This window comes from Panthera pardus, unplaced genomic scaffold (assembly GCF_024362965.1).
Source record: "Panthera pardus isolate Hobbes unplaced genomic scaffold, ASM2436296v1 HiC_scaffold_15, whole genome shotgun sequence".
NCBI classification, from domain to species: domain Eukaryota; kingdom Metazoa; phylum Chordata; class Mammalia; order Carnivora; family Felidae; genus Panthera; species Panthera pardus.
In genome coordinates this window covers 61,324,577-61,345,306 of record NW_026526710.1, presented here as the reverse complement: position 1 = coordinate 61,345,306, position 20,730 = coordinate 61,324,577, and the positions used below count along the sequence as shown (strand labels likewise).

At 51.8% G+C, this 20,730-nt stretch overlaps 1 protein-coding gene across 4 annotated transcripts in view; it reads left to right on the top strand.

The window, feature by feature from the left end:
- The window catches only part of ST8SIA5 (ST8 alpha-N-acetyl-neuraminide alpha-2,8-sialyltransferase 5), a 59,936-nt gene that overhangs the window by 23,056 nt on the left and 16,150 nt on the right, over positions 1-20,730 (top strand). For all 4 annotated transcript variants that reach the window (XM_019464144.2, XM_019464142.2, XM_019464143.2 and 1 more), the window contains one exon: positions 10,010-10,102. In XM_019464144.2, the coding sequence (XP_019319689.1) occupies positions 10,010-10,102 (93 nt within the window). The remainder of the gene's footprint in view (positions 1-10,009; positions 10,103-20,730) is intronic.

The window sequence follows — 20,730 nt, the reverse complement described above, 5'->3', positions numbered from 1 at the left end:
ACAGAGCACTCGGGTCTCTTCCTTCTTCCTCTGGCGGGTCCCTCACACGCAACTGACTGTCCCTCCCAGTTCTGCAGGCTGGTTGTTCGAGATCAGGAGGAGAGCACAGTTCAGGGTCAGATGCGAGCCCACCCTGCCTTGCACACCTTCATCTTCTTGCCGTGCCCTCGCCTGGTGGGAAGAGGGTGAGAGAGCTCTCTAGGGTCCCTTTTATAAAGGCACTGATCCCATGCGTGAGAGCTGCGCCCTCATGACCTAATGGCCCTCCAGTGACCCCGCCTCCTAATGCCATCACATTGGGGGGTTAGGTTTCAGCACGTGAGTTTGGGGGGAAACACACCTTCAGCCCGTGGCACTCACTCTGCTCGTCACGCAGACTCCCGCGGTGACCGTGTCTAGCACCTCCCACTTCTGTCCTCACCTCAAGCCATGCCAGTGGGGCGTCTGCCTCCCGGCTCCCCTGAATCTGCGCCAGTCAAGGTCACTGATGACCGTCTGGTTGCTAGGGCAGCAGGACCTCATCCATCCTCCTCTTCCTTGGCCTCCATTAGCTCTGGACAGAGCCGACCCTTCTGTCCTGGAAATGTTCTCTGCTCTTGACTTCTGTGGCATTGGGCGTTCCGGGTTTTCCTTGTTCCCACAGACTTCCCTTCTCAGTCTCCTTCCGTGGCCCCTTCTCCCCTGCCACCATCTGAATGTCGGAGCTGACTGCACGTGCCCCTCTGTGCTCTGCCCTCCTCTGAGATCTCACTTCGTCCTTTGTGCCTTGACTCTGGAACATGTATCTCTAACCCTGGCCTCTGCACTGGACTGCTGACTGCCTACTTACGATGTCCTCCCGAATGTCTGAGAGTCCCAGCAGCCTTACCGTGGCCCAGGGGCTTCTGACTTCCGCCCACGCTGTTTATCTTCATCGTTCCCTCCTCTCGAAATGGCTCTGTGATGCAACCAGCTGTCCAAGCGAAACTCCTAGGAGTTACCGTTGATTTCTCTCTTTCTTTGTCACTGCGTAGATCTTGTCATCAGCTTATCCTTAACCCATTTCCTGCTCTGTCGCCTTCTCCCACGTCTTAGCTGCCACTCTGTGCAATCCCCCCTCTTCTCAGGCGGCAACAGTCCCGTCTCCCTGTCTGCTGTCGCTTTACAGTCCGTCCTCCCTGCAGCGGCCAGAGGGAACTTTTCCATCAGACCGTGCGATTCCTCTGCTTCAACGCCCGGCTGTATCGAGGGGCCCACAGGCCCAGCCTGACCCGGTGCCGCTCGCCCCTCCGGCCTCATGTCCTCTGCCTGTCCACCCCACCGCCCCCACTGCCCTGTCCCTGCAGCCCGCTGGCTTTTTCCATCCTCGGGGTGTTTGTGTTTATTCGCCCTTCCCTGTCTGCAATGCTCTTCCTGCACTCCTGCTGAGGGCTCCATTTCTGTTTGTTCAGAGAGGCCTTCCTTGACCTCCTACCAGCCTTCCAGGGACCCTCCAGCCCCCTATCCTGTTTTACTTTTATAGAGCTCATTGCTACTTGGCACTATGTTGCATTAATATTTCATTTGTCTCCTCTCGTGGAAGTCCAGGAGGGCGGGGGGCGGGGATTGTATCTGGCTTGGTCCTCAGTGCATCCTGGCCTGAAACTGTGCCTGGCGTGTAGCAATGGATGAGTAAATCTTCGGTGAGTGAAAGAGGAGAAGAGCCATCCATCGAGGGGAGTTGCACAAAGTCCAGTTTACTAAGGACTGAGCTGGGGAGCGTGCCGGGGGCTGTAGGCACGTTCGAGGCAGAACACAGAAGGCCTCCAGGAAGCTGGCCTCTGATGTGCAAGCCGGTAGAGGCCCGGAAGACACAGTGAGGAAAGAGCGTTCCCGACAGAGACACCCCTCCAGTGGGAAAAGAGGACCGATTCACGCCCCTGGTGCCGGGAGGGAGAGAAGGACCCCGAAGGGAGCAGAGGTGGCCAGCTGGGGTGGGGAGGGGAGGGGAAGTACGAGGAGGCCAGTAGGTCTCAGCGGTTAGCTTGGGCCCCTGGGGCATGGTGGTGAGGCGCAGAGGGGCAGTAGGGCGGTGTCCGGGTGGAAGGCCGACCATGCTCGTTTAGACACGTGGAGGTGTGCCGGGTGATTGGGCCGGATTTTAGAGGGGAGGTTTCCAGGGCTCCCTGGTGCAGCGCAGAAAGTAAGGCTCCCGCGCGTGCACTCTTGCGTGGACTCTCGGCACACTGGGTGTGGGGCCCTGCAGACCCACAGGGCGGGGGTGGGGGGGTGGAAAGGAGGAGTGGCAACAGGCTTTTGCCCCTGACCCCCCAGCCCCCACCGCATGCCAGGAACGACCCTCCAGGGAAGCTCGCGCCGACAGCGGATGGATCACGGGACTATCGAGGGTTGTATTCAGAACATCAGGCTTTCTTAGCTCTCCGTTCTGATCCCTCAACCCCCTCTGCAGATTCCCACGGGTGGACGAGGAAATGGTGGCCCAGGGGGAGCCAGCGTCCAGCCAGGGGGCCGGGTCAGGTCTCTCTACCACCCGGGGAGGGGGGAGTGTCTCCTCTGGGCAGCTGTGACGTGCTCTTCTTGGTTCTCTCTGCACCTATTTGAGAAGACGCCGCAGTCCTCTGACTTGTCAGCCTGCAGTTTCCAGACTCTGGTTTCTGTGCGTTTGCTCTGACGGGTAGCGCGCTGTCTCGAGATGGCAGCTGTTCTGGCCCCGAAATAGCACGGAGCTCACTGAAGGGGAGGGGGTTGCTCGCTGAGAAATCCCCCCCCACCCCCCCCTAACCGTGGCTTGTCAGAATCAGGGAGAGGGAGTACACTGCAGTCCCTGAAGAACATAGGTTCTGGGCTCCTAAAAGCCTGAGGTCCCCTTTCCAGCACCCCCATTGATGAGCTGAGTGACTTTGGGCAAGTTGCTTTTCCACTTACAGTCTGAATCTTGGGTATAAAAATGGGGAAACAATGCCTGTCCTCGTAGGGCTGTCGGGAGAATTAAACAAGACAAAGTTAAAGAGTCCAGTCTCAGACTGCCACATACAGTTGTGCAGGATGGGCACTGCACAAAGATACCCAGCCAAGGGGTCAGGCAGGGTTGACATCCAGCTCACTCTCACTTGATAAATCATGTGACTGGCATGTGGCTTAATTCATCTGGAGAAAGAGGTACTTTTTCCTAATTTGCACAGAGGTGCCATACCCTCACTGTATTCCTACCCAGTGTGGGATACATAAACCACTCTGTGGTCCTCTGAAACTCTGTACCAGGTTTGAGAAGAGTGCAGGGGTTCAGATTGCTGAGCTGGGGCCGCTTCCCTGCTCTGGGCTGGTGGAGGCTCTTGAAGGACATAGAGACCTCCTTGGGCTCCTGTCCTCTTGAACACCATCAGCACCCGGGGACGAGGGGCAGTGTTAGATAGAAAGCTGCATGCATGCACCTTATCTTGTTCCAGCCAGGTGCTTGCTGGGGCTCAAGTTCTGGGACCTCCAAGAAAGACCCCACAGTCTAGGGTGCCTGCGTGGCTCAGTCGGTTAAGCATCCGTCTTCGGCTTAGGTCATGATCTCGTGGTTCGTGAGTTTGAGCCCCACATCAGGCTCTGTGCTGGTGGTGCAGAGTCTGCTTGGGATTCTCTCTCTCTCTGTCTCTGTTTCTCTCTCTGCCCCGTCCCTACTTGTGCTCTCTCACTCTCTCTCAAAATAAATAAATAAGCTTGAAAAAAAAAAAAAAAAAAGACCCCATGGTCCTGATGAAGCTCCCGAAAGGGTTCAGACCAACAGGAGGGCCCTATGAGGGGCAGGCTCATGGACAAAGGCTGGCAGGGATGCGTGAGGGCCCCCGGCCATGCTGACAAGAGGCCTTCTTAGCCTGCAGAACTGGGTAGGAGAGCCCGCGTCTGGGTAGGAGGATGGAAACTAACACGCAGGACTGCCGTGGTCACCTCTGAGTTTGTCTTCTCACCTGCTGGCTGGGCAGCCTGGGCTGCCTGGCCCTCTCCCCCACCCCCCCACCCCCCCCGTGGTCCCTGAGGGCACAGAGGAGGGGGCGGGATGGAGGCAGCTTGGCGCCCGCCCCGGACTTGACTGCCGGAAGCCAAGTGGCATCTGAGATGAGCTGGTCTGAGCGGCCGTGACTATTTATACCCGTGAGGTGCCGAATGCGATGCCGGGGCCCCTCCCTTTGCGCCGGGCAGAGATCGGCTTTCGAGAATTGGACAAAGAGACAGTGACTGACTCACCCTGAGAGGCCAGTGGAGTTCAGAAAGTTGGAGAGACTGCTTCTCTCAGTCTTCTGGCAGTTTGACGGGAAGCTCGAACTGTTTCGTGGGAGATCTAGGACTTAAATAAAGGGGCATCTGTTAGTGCTTTCCAATAGCGAAAGAGTCACAACCCCATTACAGAAAACTTACAAAAGTACAGAAAAGGATTTTAACAGTCATTCACAATCCCATTATTCAAAGAAGCCGCCCATCAGTGCTTTGGTAGGGCCCTTCCCTGCGGCCTGTGCATTCACAGATGTATATACCGTTCTTTCGGGAGATCACAGTGCTGTAGCTTGTGTTTCCCGTTCAGCATCATCCTGGGAGCGTCTTCCCACGTCATTACACAAGGAGACGGAAGCATCACTTGTGACGTCCGCATCAAAGTCTGCGTCCCCGCCAGACAGGGATTACCGTGCTTTTTCCAGAACGCAGTCCTTGGGTGTCCCGTCAGAAGCGGAGTCCGGAGGGGGAGCTCTCGGCAGCGGTTGTTATGATCTTGCTTCCTCGAGTGTTAGCTTTAGAGCCGGAGACAAAGCAGTGCAGCTCAAAACCGGGTAGGATGGAGACAGGAACAGGGCCACTGGCTCCGTTTTCAGACAGGACACCTGCGGCTGTTGACCCCGGTATGGGGCGCTTTTGACAACTTGGCTGAGGCACCACGTGGGGTGTTTTCAGGGTAGCTGGGGCTCGGTATCGTCACGTATGGCAAGACTCCACGGAAGTGGGAGTCAATGCCACGACGGAGGAAGACTTTATACTCACAGATCCCTAGACACAGGAGGCACGTCACACTGGAAAGGCCACATAGGCCTGGGGCCACCAGGGCTGGTCAGGAGGCAGAGAGGGTGAGAGGGGAAAGTGGGCAAGAGCCTTCACAGGGGTTTCTGGGGAAGAAACAGCTGAGTCAGAGGCACAGGGATTGGTGGACTCTGGGGCCTAAGGGCTGTCCCTAGCTGTGTGGTACCTGGTCCTGGGGTGAGATAAGGGCAGGGGGAAAGAGGCCCTGAATGTGAGAGGAGTGGTGGTGGCGGGTTATGAGCTCTGGATTGGGTTGTTTGCGTAGGAAACGTGCGCTCACGGGAGGTTACCGTCTGGAGGGATTGGCTAGCCCCAGGGTCAACAAGGCCCCGGATGTTAAAGCATCCGAAACACATAGCTTCTGCACGGAGTCTGCCACAGAGTTGGGTGATCAGGGACAGTCCCATGTCCGGGCAGAACACGGCATGGGCTTTATGCGCAGGGTGGCAGGGGAGAGGTTTACCCGTAGCAGCGGAAGGAGGATGCCAGCCGGTCCAGATGGCGGAGAAGCTTCCTGAGGTTCGTCGTGCCTGACTCAGCTCTGCCATCAGCCAGCTGAGGTCCAGAAGCAAGTCGCTGACTCTCTGGCCACTCCTGTCCTTTGATGGCAGGAGAAAGGAGAAAGAACGGAACAAACATTTCTTGGGCTCTTGCTGCGTGCCAGCCACTGTGCCGGGGCTTTCCGTGAAATCCTCATCGCTATCTTACCTCAGCCCTGTCACACGTGCACTGCCCCTTTCTCGTGTGTGGATTTCACAGATGAGGAAACTAAGGCTCACAAAACCGATGGGCCTAGGGTGGCTTGGGCCGGGGGGCGGGGGGCGGGGCAGAGAAAGAACGTGACCCCGTTCTGAAGGCCTGTCCACCTAATAGTCACCAGACACGAGGCGCGAGACCATTTGGAGTCACGGCACTGCCTGGTTCCCTGGATGGGTGAGGCTGGGGGTTCAGGAGAGCAGGAGACCGAGTGGAGGCTGGCAGAGGTAAGGCAGGGATGGCCTCATGGAGGCGGCGGAGGGGCTGGCTGATCTTCGCGAGCTTCTTCCTCGTGTCGGTGGATCATTCATCCACAAACTGTGTCTCACTCTGGCTTGGTTAGTGAGTGGGAAACACAGGGAAACTTGGGATTATATTGTCGTGCTGGCTGGGGCCTTGGCTACCACCTAGTTTAAACCGATTGTTTTCAGGAGGAGAAAGAAGAGGCCCAGAGAGGGGAAGCGATTTACCGAAGTCACACAGCTGGGTTTAGAGGCATGTCCACGATGTGTCTGTAAGACCCCCAACCCCCTGAGAGCTCTGGGCTAAGTCTCCCCCGAAATAACCCCTGCACCATTTGAATCTGGAGCTTTTCTTAGCAGCAGCCTGAGACCACGGCTTCAGGTGACCCAGTGGATTCCAGAGGACCTAGTGGCCCTGGCTCTGGTTGCAAACCGTGATCTCCGTGGTAAGATGCCACACCTCACTTACTGTTGTGTGACTGGAAAATGATGTGAGTTACAGCCAAGGTCGCAGGCTTTTCTGGTGGCCTCGTGCTGACCCCTTGTTCTTAATTGCAGATAACAGAGCCCATTTAGCTAGTGAAAGCAGAAAGGGATTTATTTAGGGCACGGCTAGCTCGGAATCTTTGGGAAAGCTGAAGAAAGACCGAAGGCTGAGCCTCCCCGAACTGCACCGTGAAACGGGGCCACCGTGAAAGCTGCTGCCCCTGATGTAATCAAGAAGGTGCTGCTAAGCCTGCAGTTTCCAAGAGCCGTGCCCTGTGCCCTTCCGCCACATTCTGCACCCGCAAAACAATGCCTGGAGCCTTGTCATTGTTCACCTCTAACCCAGCTCTGAGTCAGTCTCGTGCAAATGCTTCTGATTGGTTGAACCTAGATTATATCCAAACCCTAGCTGCAAGGGAGTCTGGCAAATGTAGGTTTTAGCTTTCTGGCCTGTAGCGCAAAAGGTACAGAGGTAGCAAAGACAGAGGCCCCGTGTTTGAGATATTCACAACACAGTTTGCAAGGGGGAAACGGATATATAAACAGACTATTATAATACAATGTTATTTCCTCTAACTAAGAGACAAAGGGACCCCAGGACCGGGGGTCAGACAAGGCTTCACACAAGTAGGGGCATTGAGCTGGGTACTGAAGGATCAACATGGGTTTGCCAGATGAGAAAGACAGAGAAAGGAGTTTCGAAACATAAGGGAAACAGAGAGAAAAGGGGAGGGGGAGTGCGGTATTTTGGGAATCCTCAGTGCCTAGTTCTTATTAACGCTGCTTCAATTCTTTTAAGACGTGAGAACAAGGAGCCAATTTCATTTTGCAAATAGGAGCCAATTTGTTCTATAAATGTTTTAATATCTGGGGTGCCTGGGTGGCTCAGTCGGTTAAGCGTCCAACTTTGGCTCAGGTCATGATCTCACAGTTCACGTGGCTTGAGCCCCGCGTCGGGCTGTGTGCTGACAGTTCAGAGCTTGGAGCTTCCTTTGGATTCTGTCTCCCTCTCTCTCTGCCCCTCACCCTCTCTCTCTCTCTCTCTCTCTCTCTCTTTCTCTCTCTCTGTCTCTCAAATATAAACATTAAAAAAATAAATAAATGTTTTAATATTTAAAAATATTACTTAAAATTAGTTAAAACTATAACTTTAAAACTTAACTATTAAATTATATGAAAATTAAGAGCAAACATTTTAAAATACATATTTTAAAGTATTAAATATATTGTTGTATATAGAAGTTATTTAAAATACAAATATTTAAAAAAATAAATAAATAAAATACAAATATTTTTAAAAAGAAGCCAGTTTATTGGGTAAAATGCCTTTCTGTGTCTAAAGCAGCACATCCATGAGTTTGTTCATGTAAAATCCATGAGAACACATGTAGAGTAATGGCCACCACGTGTTGGGAAGTTTTCTGGGGAATGCTGAAGAATGACTTTATTTTCGATCGTTGGTCATGGCCCACAGGGCCCCCAGGAGCAGCCCTGGGACACCTCTCTCACTTTTGATTCTCCAGAACTTCTGTCTCAGGCTGTTCACCCACAGGTTTCTTGATTCTGTGGTGTTGAGCTGTTCTGGGACCCCCCAGCCTAATCTGCCCCTTCCTTCCTTCCTTCCTTCCTTCCTTCCTTCCTTTCTTTCTTTCTTTCTTTCTTTCTTTCTTTCTTTCTTTCTTCTTTCTTCTTCCTCTTTCCTTTTTCTTGCTTTCTTCCTTTCTTCCTTTCTCTTTCTTTGTCTTTCTTCCTTTTCCTTCCTTCCTTCCTTCCTTCCTTCCTTCCTTCCTTCCTTCCATCCTTCCATGTTTATTTATTTTTGAGAGAGAGAGATGGGTGGGGAGGGGCAGAGAGAGACAGGGACAGAGGATCCAAAGCAGGCTCTGTGCTAAGTGCAGAAAGCCCAATGCAGGGCTCGAGCTCACAAACCGTGAGATTATGACCTGAGCTGAAGTCAGACACTTAACTGACTGAGCCACCCAGGCGGCCCTGCCCCAGCCCTTTCTTAAAAAGAAAAAAAAAAAAAATTAAATTATTTATTTTTGACAGAGAGAGAGACAGAGCATGAGCAGGGGAGGGGCAGAGAGAGAGGGAGACACAGAATCCGAAGCACGCTCCAGGCTTTGAGCTGTCAGCACAGAGCCTGACGCAGGGCTCGAACTCACAGACTGCGAGATCATGATTTGATCACTGAGCCACCCAGGCACCCCTGCCCCTGCCCAACCCCTTCTGAGCAACCTCCAGAGAGAGGCCACTCCAGAGAGAGAGAGGCCATAAGGAGAGGCCCCGTCCTGCCTCTGGCCGAGCCCAGCAGTGAACTGCTGTGTTTCGTCTGCAGGAACCCTCCCCCCACCCAGGCCCTCTTCCTGCCCTGGGCTGGTGAAACTTCAGGTGCGAGGAGGGTGTTTTAAAGGTCTCCTCACCTGGTGGCTGCGGGAGGCCACAGGGCCCTTTTCAGGGGCCACCAGCTGTCCTCGGTGGAGCGTGGACAAGAGCAGCCTCAAGTCAACGTGTCGGTTCATGCCCCAGCTTTGCCACCTACCACTCTGGGCCAGCGAGTCAACCCCTGGGGCTTCTTCGGGATGCTTGCGATGGTCACTTGCCTCGTAGGCTGGTTCTAAAGATGAAAAGGGAGCGCAGGGCAAGCGTGTGGCCCGAGGAAAGGGCTCGGCAGGCGCTGGCCGAAATTGGCGTTATCCTGCGTGGAGCTGCGGAAGGGATCCTGAGGTGGCTCTGGCTGGGGGAGCCAGCCAGCCGGTGTTGGAAAGGGCGTGTGCCCCTCTGCGGTGGGACCTGGCTCGAGCCTGACCCTGCCCGAGCCTGACCCTGCCCTACCGCTGGTGTGCCCTGGAACTCTATCTGTTTAGCCTCAGTGTTCTCAGCTGCCAAATGGAGAGAAAGAAACGTCAGTCTCACCCAGTCACGGTGTGAGCATGAGAGTCAAGGGGGCTAATGAGTGTAGCAAAAGCAGAAGATCTTGGCCGTGTTTGAGGCTGTCCCGTGTGGCACTTGCCCAAGGGGAGGAGAAAGGGGCAGGAAAGGGCAGGACCGGTTGAAAGTCTGGGTCTCACTGCCCAGACTCCCAGCACTGCCTCCGGCAGGGGCCGATCACAGGAAGCTGGAGAAGGACACGGTACTCAGAGCGTCCCCCCCCTTCCCTTCTCCTTTGCAGCCACTAGTTTGGAACCCAGCCTGCTTCAGAATGCCATGATTTGCCACGATGAGTTCGTGCCTCGTAAAGGCATAGCGTAAAGGCATGCCTCGTAAAGGAGAGCGGGGTGCTCTGAGTAGTCAGCCACCCGGCGATCAAGCCAGAGGGCCCCCGAGGTCCTGGTGCCCCCTCCCACTAGGTCATCTGCTGGGGTGGCATTGATGTGCTGTATGTATCTGACCGGGTAATAGACCCACCCCCACCCCCCCACGAGAACCCCGCAGTCCCCCAAAGGTCTGGCCGGCTTCTCTGCATAGTAACCTCTGTCCCTGTTGGTTCCCAGGTACTTTGAGTTTTACGAGGGCCCGTTTGAGTATAACTCCACAAGATGCCTGGAGCTGAGACACGAAATCTTGGAAGTGAAGGTGCTGTCCATGTGAGTGTGGCCGGGGTGGGTGGTGGGTGACGGTGCACGTGGGATGGGGCAGGACCAGGGGGCAGGGTGGGGGCACGGGCCGAAGGAGACAGGAAGGTGGCTGATCTCAGCAGAGCAAGAATTAGGTCCTCCTTTCCCCTCCCCGCCCTCCCCCCCCTCCCCCCAGGGCCTCTGGCATTTGGAGAGCAGGGATAATTGCATTTAATGAAAAAAAGGCCAGGTTTGCCAGTCCCCAGAACTCTGGGGATTCAGTCCCTGTCTCGATTTCCAGTCTCCGTGATATCATCGCCGGGTTCCTCTTGTACAGAAACCGAAGAGGGCACAGGAGCATCTCACCTGAAATGCAGTACTCCGAGCGGAGGCTTTAAGCATTGCCCTTTGCTATTGCCTTTTAAAAATTTTATATTGATTGATTACATTTCTTACCAAATGTCGGTGTTGGAGTGATACAACATTCAAGTAGTCCAAAAAGGTACACAGTGAAGATTCCCCTGCTCAGAGCCCCCCATTTCTTGTCAGAGGCGACCAGCGTGTCCTTGTGCGTCTTCCGGGAGAGTCTGCGTAAACCAGCCTCGCGCATGGATCTATTTCTTTTTTCTCGTTTTGCACACATCGCGGAAGAACTGTACTTTCTGCTTCGCGCTCAACAATACGGCGCCTATGGCTCTTTTATAAGCCACGGGAGGGGAAGCGCATCCTGTGCGGAACATTTCAGCGTGTGTGCTCACCCCCTCCTTCTCTCCCACACGGGACCACCATGAGTCCGTCGTCCCCCCTGAGAGGGACTTTGTTGTGTGAATCACGATACTTAATTTCTTAATTTTTTTTTTTAACGTTTATTTATTTTTGGGACAGACAGAGACAGAGCATGAACGGGGGAGGGGCAGAGAGAGAGAGGGAGACACAGAATCGGAAGCAGGCTCCAGGCTCTGAGCCATCAGCCCAGAGCCCGACGCGGGGCTCGAACTCACGGACCGCGAGATCGTGACCTGAGCTGAAGTCGGACGCTTAACCGACTGAGCCATCCAGGCGCCCCACGATACTTAATTTCAAATAAAATTCCTATGTTTTTGAAAACGGTTCTAGCTGGATGTGGAAAGAATATGGTTTATTCGAGGTCAGGTGGTGTTGGATCCTCTTGTGGACTCATGGGCCCCTGCCGTGATCCCTGGGACCACTGTCCATGGCCCATGGGCAGGAGCCACCGCTCCTTTAGCTATTTGACATGATTTCCATGTGCTGTGGAAATCAGGTCAGAGCATGGTCCCGGGGGTCTGGCAGGCCTGGGATCTTACCAGCTCTGCATCTTTATACAAATTACTTAACCTCTCTGAGCCTTTTCTTACCTATAGAAGTTGGGACACTATTACCTAGCTTTGAAGGGTTTCCATAAAGACTAGATGAAATAACATGTGAGAGCAGAGAGCCCACATCCACAGTAGCACACAGAGGTGCTCGATTAACAAATAAATGTGTCTCCCTCCCTTTTCTTTCCTTTTTGGAGCCACCACCAGCAGCGGCAGCTTTTCTGGGCTGTCATTCAGAATCCTTAAGCTTAGTAGCTGTAGGAAAGCTCCAAGAAATCCATCTGGGAATAACTGCATTGTTTCTGGTCCCTGTGCTAACCAAGGGTCTACGTAACCCTCTCTAGAGGTCAACGTGTGAGGCAGCTCAGCCTCCCATCAACACCACCCAGCCCTCGGCTGCATGCACCGTGGTCTCCGCCCTCATGGAGCTCACAGCCCGGCAGGGAAGCAGACATTAATAACTACCCTAGAGAGACAAGGGGATGGCAGGGAGCTTGACCTGGGCTCGGGTGGGGAGGGGGTTGTCAGGCAAAGCTTCTCTGAGGAAGGGATGCCGGTGCTCCCATTGGACGAGCAATAGGAATTAAGTAGGCCAGGAAGGTTCCAGACTGAGGTTCCAGTCTGTGCAAAGGCCCTGTGCCAGGAGGAAGCCCGCTGTGTCCCAGGCTCCGAAGGGGAGCTTGAATGCCAGTGTGAGAGGGGGACCCGGAAGCCATGTGGCTGGAGGGGCAGATGGGGGCCCGACCTTGTGAGGCCTAGCAGTGTGGTCTGGGATCCAGATTCTATCATCATCTGAGGGCCGGGGGAACCCGTGAGAAAGCTTCAAGCAAGTGGCAGTGCAGGTGCATGTGATGTGCTTGGTTGAGGACTTGGGATTTAGTGGCAAACGTGGCCACCGGGACCTCAGGCACGAGCCAAATTCATCAGTTCCTAAGCAGAGATCCTTTGTCTTTTCCCAGAATTCAAAGACCTCAGGCCCTTAACCGTGTCATTCTGGAAAGCCAGAGCGCACCTGTTGACAACACTCCTTAGTGTTTTCAAAGGCAAATAATTACTTTTTAAATTACACAACGCAGATAGTCTCTTCATGGTTACTTCGTGGTCTAGACTCAGAGATCTGAGAGACCCATGAGTTGGTCATCCTTCTACGTAACTTCCTGTTCCACAGGCCAGGGGCCTAAACAACGGAACTTCATACGCCACAGTTCTGGAGGCTAGAGGTCTGAGAGCGGGGTGCCGACAGGGACGGCTTCTTCAGAGGCCTCTCTCCTTGCCTTGCAGATGGCCGCCTTCTCTGTCTTCACACGGGCTTCCTCCTGTCCCTCCTGTCTGTGTCCTAATTTCCTCTTCTAATGAGGACGTCAGTCATATTGGATTAGGGCCCACCCTAATGACCTCGTTTTAGCTTAACTACCTCTGTAAAGACCTTGTCTCCCAAGACTCACATTCTGAGGTCTCAGGGGTTAGGATTTCAACATATGAGTTTTGAGGGAGAGATGATTCAGCCCATAACAGTCTTTGTTGCAGCTTCCATTCGCGGACCGAAGTCAAAATGACCCAGGCCCTACACCACAAACATGGTGGGGTGGGAGGGAGGAACCTCGCGCTTCCGTGATCTGTGCAAACCTTTGTCCCTTGTCGTGGATGCGAGTTCGGTGCTCCGCATGTTTAGCTGGAGCTCTCATCCCTGCCCTCGGGCGCCCTCTCTGGTCTCCTGAGCTGAGCAGCCGTCCGAGCTGGTGACCCCTGGGCCTCGCACTACCCCATTTCTTCCAGGGCCCTGGCCCCCCTGTGGTCCCCGGGCTCTGAGAGGAGAGGCAAGACAGAGGCTCTTTGCGGGGCATCGGCGTGAGGCTGGTGGGACGGTTGGGAGCAGCGAGCCTGCTGTCTGCCAGCCTGGCTCTGCGAGCCTCAGTGGGCTCTCCAGGGCTGAAATCAGAGAGCCCAGAGGCCGGCCTCTGATTCGGATGGTTCTGGCATCACCAGGGCACCCGTGGGCTTTACTGTGCTCTGGCCCAGAGCCTTGAGCGGTGCTCGCAGTGGAGACTCTGAGTCATTGGGGAAAGGTTAAATCGCCATCTGTGAACGGAGGGGGCTGGACGGATGGGCCGCGAGGCCCCTTCGGCGTAAGAATGTCAGCTGGCGTTCTGAGGAGACAGGGAGGGGTGTGAGTCATCTGGGAATGATTCCGATCCAGAATTGCTCGGAACGCTGGTAGAAACCAGTCAGCCGGAAAATTCCCACATGGAAAAGGCCTCGGTCCCTGACAATGTCAGATGCAAGAGGAATTACTCCATGGCCATTTATCATGAAATGCATTGTCACGAGGGCTTGTACAAGTTATTTGTTTGCATGTGATCATTCTAGAGTCTCTTTATTTTAGTTTGGTTTAGTTTTTAATTTTATTTATTTATTTATTTATTTATTTAGAGGTTCTTTATTTTTAAGCCAGATGGGGGTGGTACCTGGGACGTCTCCCTGGGGCCTCTCATGCCACTCCTCCTCCATCTTTCTGGGGCGGGCAACCCTGCGCTGAACCCGGGAAGGGAGGCTGGGAGCAAGGGTTCTTCCAAGGGCTGAGAGGCCCTTTGGCGCCCAGACCTCTCTGGGTCCCCCGAGCGAGCGTGACCCTGCACGGGCTTAGGACGTGTTTGTTACATGAATGAGCGGATTGGGCACGTGTATACCCGAGAACTGGGTGGAGACGGGAGGCCATCAAGGAAAGGGGGAGAAAGAAGAAGGAGAACAGAGATGGCCCTTATCACCTAGTCATTACCCTCACGGAAAATCAAGTAGGATACAAAAGCTGGTGATAGTAAAAAGCCAGGTCCCTGCTGCACACCTTCTTCCACCCACCCTGCTCCTTTGACTCTTGGCTGTTTCTTCCTGTAATTACTTCCACACCTATCGGTGATACGCACCTGCTGTTATTTCTTGACCCACTGACCTACCAAGTTTGCACAGCGTGCACTCGCCTCCTGCCTCAGTGGGTGAGGATTCGGCCCCCTTACACCTTCCCTTTACACCCCCCCGGCCTCCTCCCCTCTCTTCTGGGTTGAGAGATATTGCTATTTTTAGTTCTTCTGTCTATAGATTGCCCGAGGAACCTGTTTCTTGTTCTACCAAATACTGGCAGTGTCTCTTGATCCTGTACTTTGTGAGATGAGGCTATTAAAATTATCCCCTTATTTTGGTTCCAGCCTCTGGCTCCAGTCACCCACGGGTTTACCTTTAAAAGGTCAAGGCTGATAACATTTACATTTGGTTTGTACCCATAATGAGTCGTTTCGGGGTTTTCTCGATAGGTTGACTCTAAAATTTCAAGATCAGAAAATAGTGATTCTGCTTCCTTCCTTGTACGCTTCCCTTCCCCCTTTTTCCTGGAGCTTCTTGTCATTTTTTCCCTCTTGAACTCTTTGTCTCTTTTATGCCCTATTTTGGCTTTTAGCCTGCCTCTCCCATCAACCAGGCCTTCCCCTCAGCTTTTCCCTTCATCGTCTTGCTCCAGCGTGGACGGGCTGCTCTCTTGGTGGGTCACACGTGATTGTCCTGGGAACTTCCCTCCTCTGCCTCCTTGGGTTGGATTCACTTTTGCTTGGAACCCATAGCTGCTGCTTGTTTCATTTTGCCAAAAAATGATGCATCAGGGGTAAGGGTTTTGAGTTCTTTGAGTTCTGTGTCTCAATGAACTAATTCTACCTTTATACCTGATTGTTGGTTGGACGGGGTTGGTGTTTTAGGGGCGAGTCATTTTCCTGCAGAATGCCGACGGCTCTCCCCGTCACCTTTGGGCATCCTGGGCTAGAGGAATGTGTTGCTAGTCATTCCTTTGGAGGTGACCCGTTTTCTTTTCTCTGGAGTGTTTCCGGAGCCTGTGGTTCTGAAATGTCCCAGTGGTGTCCTTCGGGATAGACACCTGTGGGGACCTCTTAATTTGGGGCTCATGTCCAAACTCTTAAATGTTCTTTTGGATTTTTAAAAATATTTCCTTCTCTCTATTCTTCTCTACTCCCTTTTTTTTCTAGTCCCTCTAAGAGTTGTACAGTGGACCTTCTGCATCGCTCATTTGATCTCAGCTTTTCTGTCCCTGCCCATTGTTTCCACTTTCTGAGACGAGTCCTTGACTTCATCTTCCAGCTCTTTGAGCAAACTTGTCCCCCCAAGAGCTCCTTCTTTGTTCTGAGTGCAGTCTATTCCTGTCTTTAAGGATGCCGTGTCTTCTAGACTATCTCTGGAGACACTAAGTAGAATATTTTAAAGTTGTGTTTTGTTCCTCCAGCATTTTTCTCTTTGTATATTTTTTTAAGGGAGGGGGAGAGTCACAGAGGGGGTAGGGGGTGGAGAGAGAGAGAGAGAGAGAGAGAGAGAGAGAGAGAGAGAAAGAGAAAGTCCAGCAGCCTCCATGCTCAATATGGAGCCTGCCATGGGGCTTGATCCCATGACCCTGGGATCATGATCTGAGCTGAAATCAAGAGTTGGATGCTCAACAGACTGAGCCACCCAGGTGCCCCCTCTTTGAATATTTTAACTAATGGTTTGTCTTCTGTTTCCATCCAGTTGACCAGGTGATTCTAGGTTATCCATATTTAAATTTAGAACAATAATTATAGGTTATCCATATTTAAATTTAGAACAATAAAAAGCTGATAGAAACTGACAGCAGGCTTTCCTTAAGAATTGTTGTTGGAGGGGCGCCTGGGTGGCTCAGTCTCCGTTTGAGCGCGTCCCACTCTTGATTTTGGCTCAGGTCATGATCTCATGGTTCGTGGGATCGAGCCCTGCGGCAGGCTCTGCTTTGACAGCACAGAACCTGCTTGGGACTCTCTCTCTCTCTCTCTGCTCTTCCACTGCTCTCTCTTTCTCTCTCTCAAAATAAATAAACTTAAAAAAATTAAATAATAAAAGAGTCACTGTCGGAGAGGCTGCTCCTTTTGCTGCTAGAATGTCCAGATCTTTTCCCTGGGAGTGACCACTTTTGGTCTTTTGTTTAGGGACTGACTGACAGTCTGGTTCAATCCCTCCCCTCCCTTTGCCGGACACTAAATATTTGGCTGCTCTGGGGGTGGGTTCGATGGTTCCAGATACAGACTTACAAATGATGCTCATTTCAGCACCATGCCCCTTCCCCACCCTCCACCCCTCTTTAAAATATCCCATGAGGTTGGACTCTGTCTCTGGGCTGTGTCACCCCTCCTAATGTCCCCCCTCCTCCTTCTACACACTTGTCAAATCTCTCTTCCATTGGACTCCCCCCATCCCGGTCATTCTATTCATCTGGAATATTAGTGGTATCTTGGGAGAAAGGAGATAAGAGCCTGTGATCAACCCCTCATCTTTAAAGTCAAGATGATCTCTGCTTTGGTAAAGCAGTTTATAAAATATTGTTATGCATATTATCTCATTTGATCTTTCTGACAACCCTTGAGGTTAGCAGGGCAGAGATCACTGTATCTGTCTTACAGATAAAGCACCTGAGTCTCAGAGAGATTAATGACTTGTGTCAGGTCACAGTGCAAGTTGGGGCAGAGCCAGGATTCAAGGTTGGGTGTTCAGGCCCCAGCCTTGGTCCAGCGTGTGACAGGCCTTGGAGGCACATAGAATGGGGCCCAGACACTGGTAACAGTTGGAACTGGGACCCTGGCCTCAGTCTTGCCAGGGCTGTGTTTCTAGAAGGTGTTTGGAACATTGGCCACGTAGGGCACTGCTCTAAGGGCCTGGAGGTTGCAGGGTGCAGGGGAGGGAAGCAGTGGGTGAGCCAGGGTGGGGCTGTGTAATGGCACCCTAGTCTGATGTCACATTAGCCTGAGATGTGACGGTTGCTGTGGGAGCCTTGGAAAAGCCAGAAGGAAGGCATCAGGATGGAAGGCTGGGTTCCTTCCAGCTCCTTAAAGCTACCAAGTAAGTTCCCAGCCTAGTGCCTTTGCACTCACTTTTCTCTTTGCCTGGAATACTCCTTCCCCCAGATAATTTGCATGGCTCACTCCTGATCATTTCAGTTCTGTGTGCAAAGTTCGCCTCTTCGGGGAAGGCTTCCCTGACCAACCCTTCTGAAGCAGTCCCTTGTTGGTTCCTTGGCTTTGCTTGATTTTTCTTCATGGCTCTATTAGCTGTTTTCTTTTTCTTAATGGGCGAAAGAACACTTCACATGAGATCTACCCTGTCAACAAATGCTTAAGTGTTTAATACGGTGTTGTTAAATGTAGGCACTAAGCTGTACAGCAGATCTCTAGAACTTAGGCATCTTAAATAACTGAAACTTTATATACATCGAACAGCAAGCAGCTCACCATGTCCCCTTCCCAAAGTCCCTGGCAACCACCGTTCTCTTCTCTGTTTCCATGAGATTGACTATTTTAGATACATCATGAGCAGAATCTTGCTGTATATATCCTCTGTGACCGGCTTCTTTCACTTAGCATAACGTCCTCCAGATTCATCCAACTTGTCACATGTGACAGATTCCCTTCTTGTAAAAGGCTGAGTAGTATTCCATTGTACGTCTATAACACATGTCCTTTATCTGGTCACTCGTCAGTGGACATTTAGATTGTTTGTCTTGGTTACGTTGACTAAGGCTGCAGTGGACATGGGACTGTATGTAGTTCTTTTAGATCCTGATGGCCATTCCTTTGGATATATACCCAGAAGTGGGACTGCCGGATCACGTGGTTGTTCTTTTTGTAATTTTTCGAGGCACCTCCGTATCATTTGCCGTGCTGTCTGCACCGTGTTACCTTCCCACCAACACTGTGCGAGGGCTCCTTCTTCTCCACATCCTCGCCAACACTTGCAATCTTTTGTTTTTATTTTTTTGGTTTTTTTTTTAAAACATGTTCATTTATTTTTGAGAGAGAGAGAGCGAGAGCAGGTGCGAGGGTGTGTGTGAGCCAGGGAGGGGCAGAGAGAGAGAGGGAGACAGGATCTGAAGCAGGCTCTGGGCTAACAGCAAGAAGGAGCCTGATGCGGGGCTTGAACTCACGAATCGCAAGATCATGACTTGAGCCGAAGTCAGTCGCTTAACCAACTGAGCCACCCAGACGCCCCTTTTGTTTTTTTGATATTAGCCATCCTAACAGGTATGAGATGATATCTCATTGCAGTTTTGATTTTCATTTCCCTGATATTTAGTGATGTTGAGCACCTTTTCATATGTCTGTTGGCCATTTGTATGTTTTCTTTGGAGAAATGTCTTTTCAATTCTTGTGCCCATTAAAAATTGTTTTTTAATGTTTTATTTATTTTTGAGGCAGAGAGAGACAGAGCATGAGTGGGGGAGGGGCAGAGAGAGAGAGAAAGAGAGAGAGAGAGATACAGAATCTCAAGCAGGCTCCAGGCTCTGAGCTGTTAGCACAGAGCCTGATGCAGGGCTCGAACCCATGAACCGTGAGATCATGACCTGAGTTGAAGTTGGATGCTTAACCAACTGAGCCAGCCAGGCACCCCATCTTATGCCCATTTTAAAATCAGGTTATTTGGAGGTGCCTGGGTGGCTCAGTCAGTTAAGCGTCTGACTCTTTTTTGTTTTTAATTTTTTTTTTTAACATTTATTCATTTTTGAGAGACAGGGTGCGAACGGAGAGAGAGAGCGTGAGAGAGAGAGGGAGACACAGAATCTGAAGCAGGCTCCAGGCTCCTAGCTGTTAGCACAGAACCTGAAGTGGGGCTCGAACCCACGAATCGTGAGACCATGACCTGAGCCAAAGTCGGACACTCAACTGACTGAGCCACCCAGGCGCCCCAAGTGTCTAACTTTTTTTTTTAATTTTTTTTTATCGTTTATTTATTTATTTATTTATTTTTTAAATATATTTTTTTAATTTTTTTTTTTTTTAACGTTTTATTTATTTTTGAGACAGGGAGAGACAGAGCATGAACGGGGGAGGGTCAGAGAGAGAGGGAGACACAGAATCTGAAAGAGGCTCCAGGCTCTGAGCCGTCAGCACAGAGCCCGACGCAGGGCTCGAACTCACGGACCGGGAGAACATGACCTGAGCCGAAGTTGGCCGCTTAACCGACTGAGCCACCCAGGCGCCCCAAGCGTCTGACTCTTGACTTTGGCTCAGGTCATGGTCTCACGGTCATGGGATTGAACCCTGCATTGGGCTCTGCACTGAGTGTGGAAGCTTCTTGGGATTCTGTCTCTCCCTCTCTCTCTCTCTCTTCCTCTGCCCCTCTCCTGCTCGTGCACTCTCCCTGAAAATAAATACACATTTAAAACTAAATAAATAAAATCAGGTTATTTGGCCTTTTGCTATTGAGTTGTAAGAGTTCCTTATGTGTTTTGGATATTAACCCCTCATCAGATAAATGGCCTGCAAATGGTTTCTCCTGTTCTCTGTGTTGACTTTGTACTCTGTTGTGGTCCTTCGCTGTCCAGAAGCTTTTTTAGTTGGACGTAGTCCCACTTGTCTATTTTTGCTTTCATCGCTTGTGCTTTTGTTGTCATATGCAGATGTACCTGTTTTCCACTTGCCTCCTTACTGCTATTTAAGCTCCGTGGAAGCAGAGAGTTGTTTTGTTCACTGCTGTATCCCCAGTTCCCGCTACAGAGAAGAGTTCAATAAATAATTATAGACTCTCTTGGAACTCAGACTTCTTGGTTCACTCACCAGTTTATTAATACGCTCAACACATATTTAACCACACGCCGGCCGTGTGCCTTAGCCCTGGATTTATGGTGTGAACTCAGGCGTGATCCCCTGCCCCTCCCGTTACTTACTATCTTGTGGGAAAGATCAGGAGTGAGTAGGGATGGGTTATGGGTTTCACAAAAGGGGAAAAGTCCAGGGGGCTGTGAGCGAGCAGAGCCCAGGCAGTGCAGTTTAACCATAACAATAGCTTACAACTACCAGGTACTTTCCGTGTGCACTTCCTATGCTTAGGCCTTTATTGCATCACCTTATTTAATACTTTTCACAGATCTGGGACAGTGAGTGATAATCTATTATTATGCCCATTATATAGATGAGACTCAGAGAGGTTGAATAACCTGCCCGAGGTCCCACAGTTCGGGGGAATATGAAGTCTGTCTGAGGCCCAGCTCCTCTTCTGAGTGCAAAATCCACATACTTTGTCGCTATTCTGTATTTCTCCTGTACTCACCGCTCCCCCGTCACCCCTCCCCATACCAGTCATGTATGTGTTCCTTCTGTGGGTGAGGCTTGCCCCGTTTGGGAACAACCCTTTCCCCTCCATTTAAACACAGGGGACCCAGCTCTGCAGAATGAAACTGGTTTTTACTTTACAGTTAAGTGAGTGTTTGTCCTGGTTTTGGAATCAAGGACCTCTACGGGAAGCCGGTGAAAGCTTCAGATTCTCCCC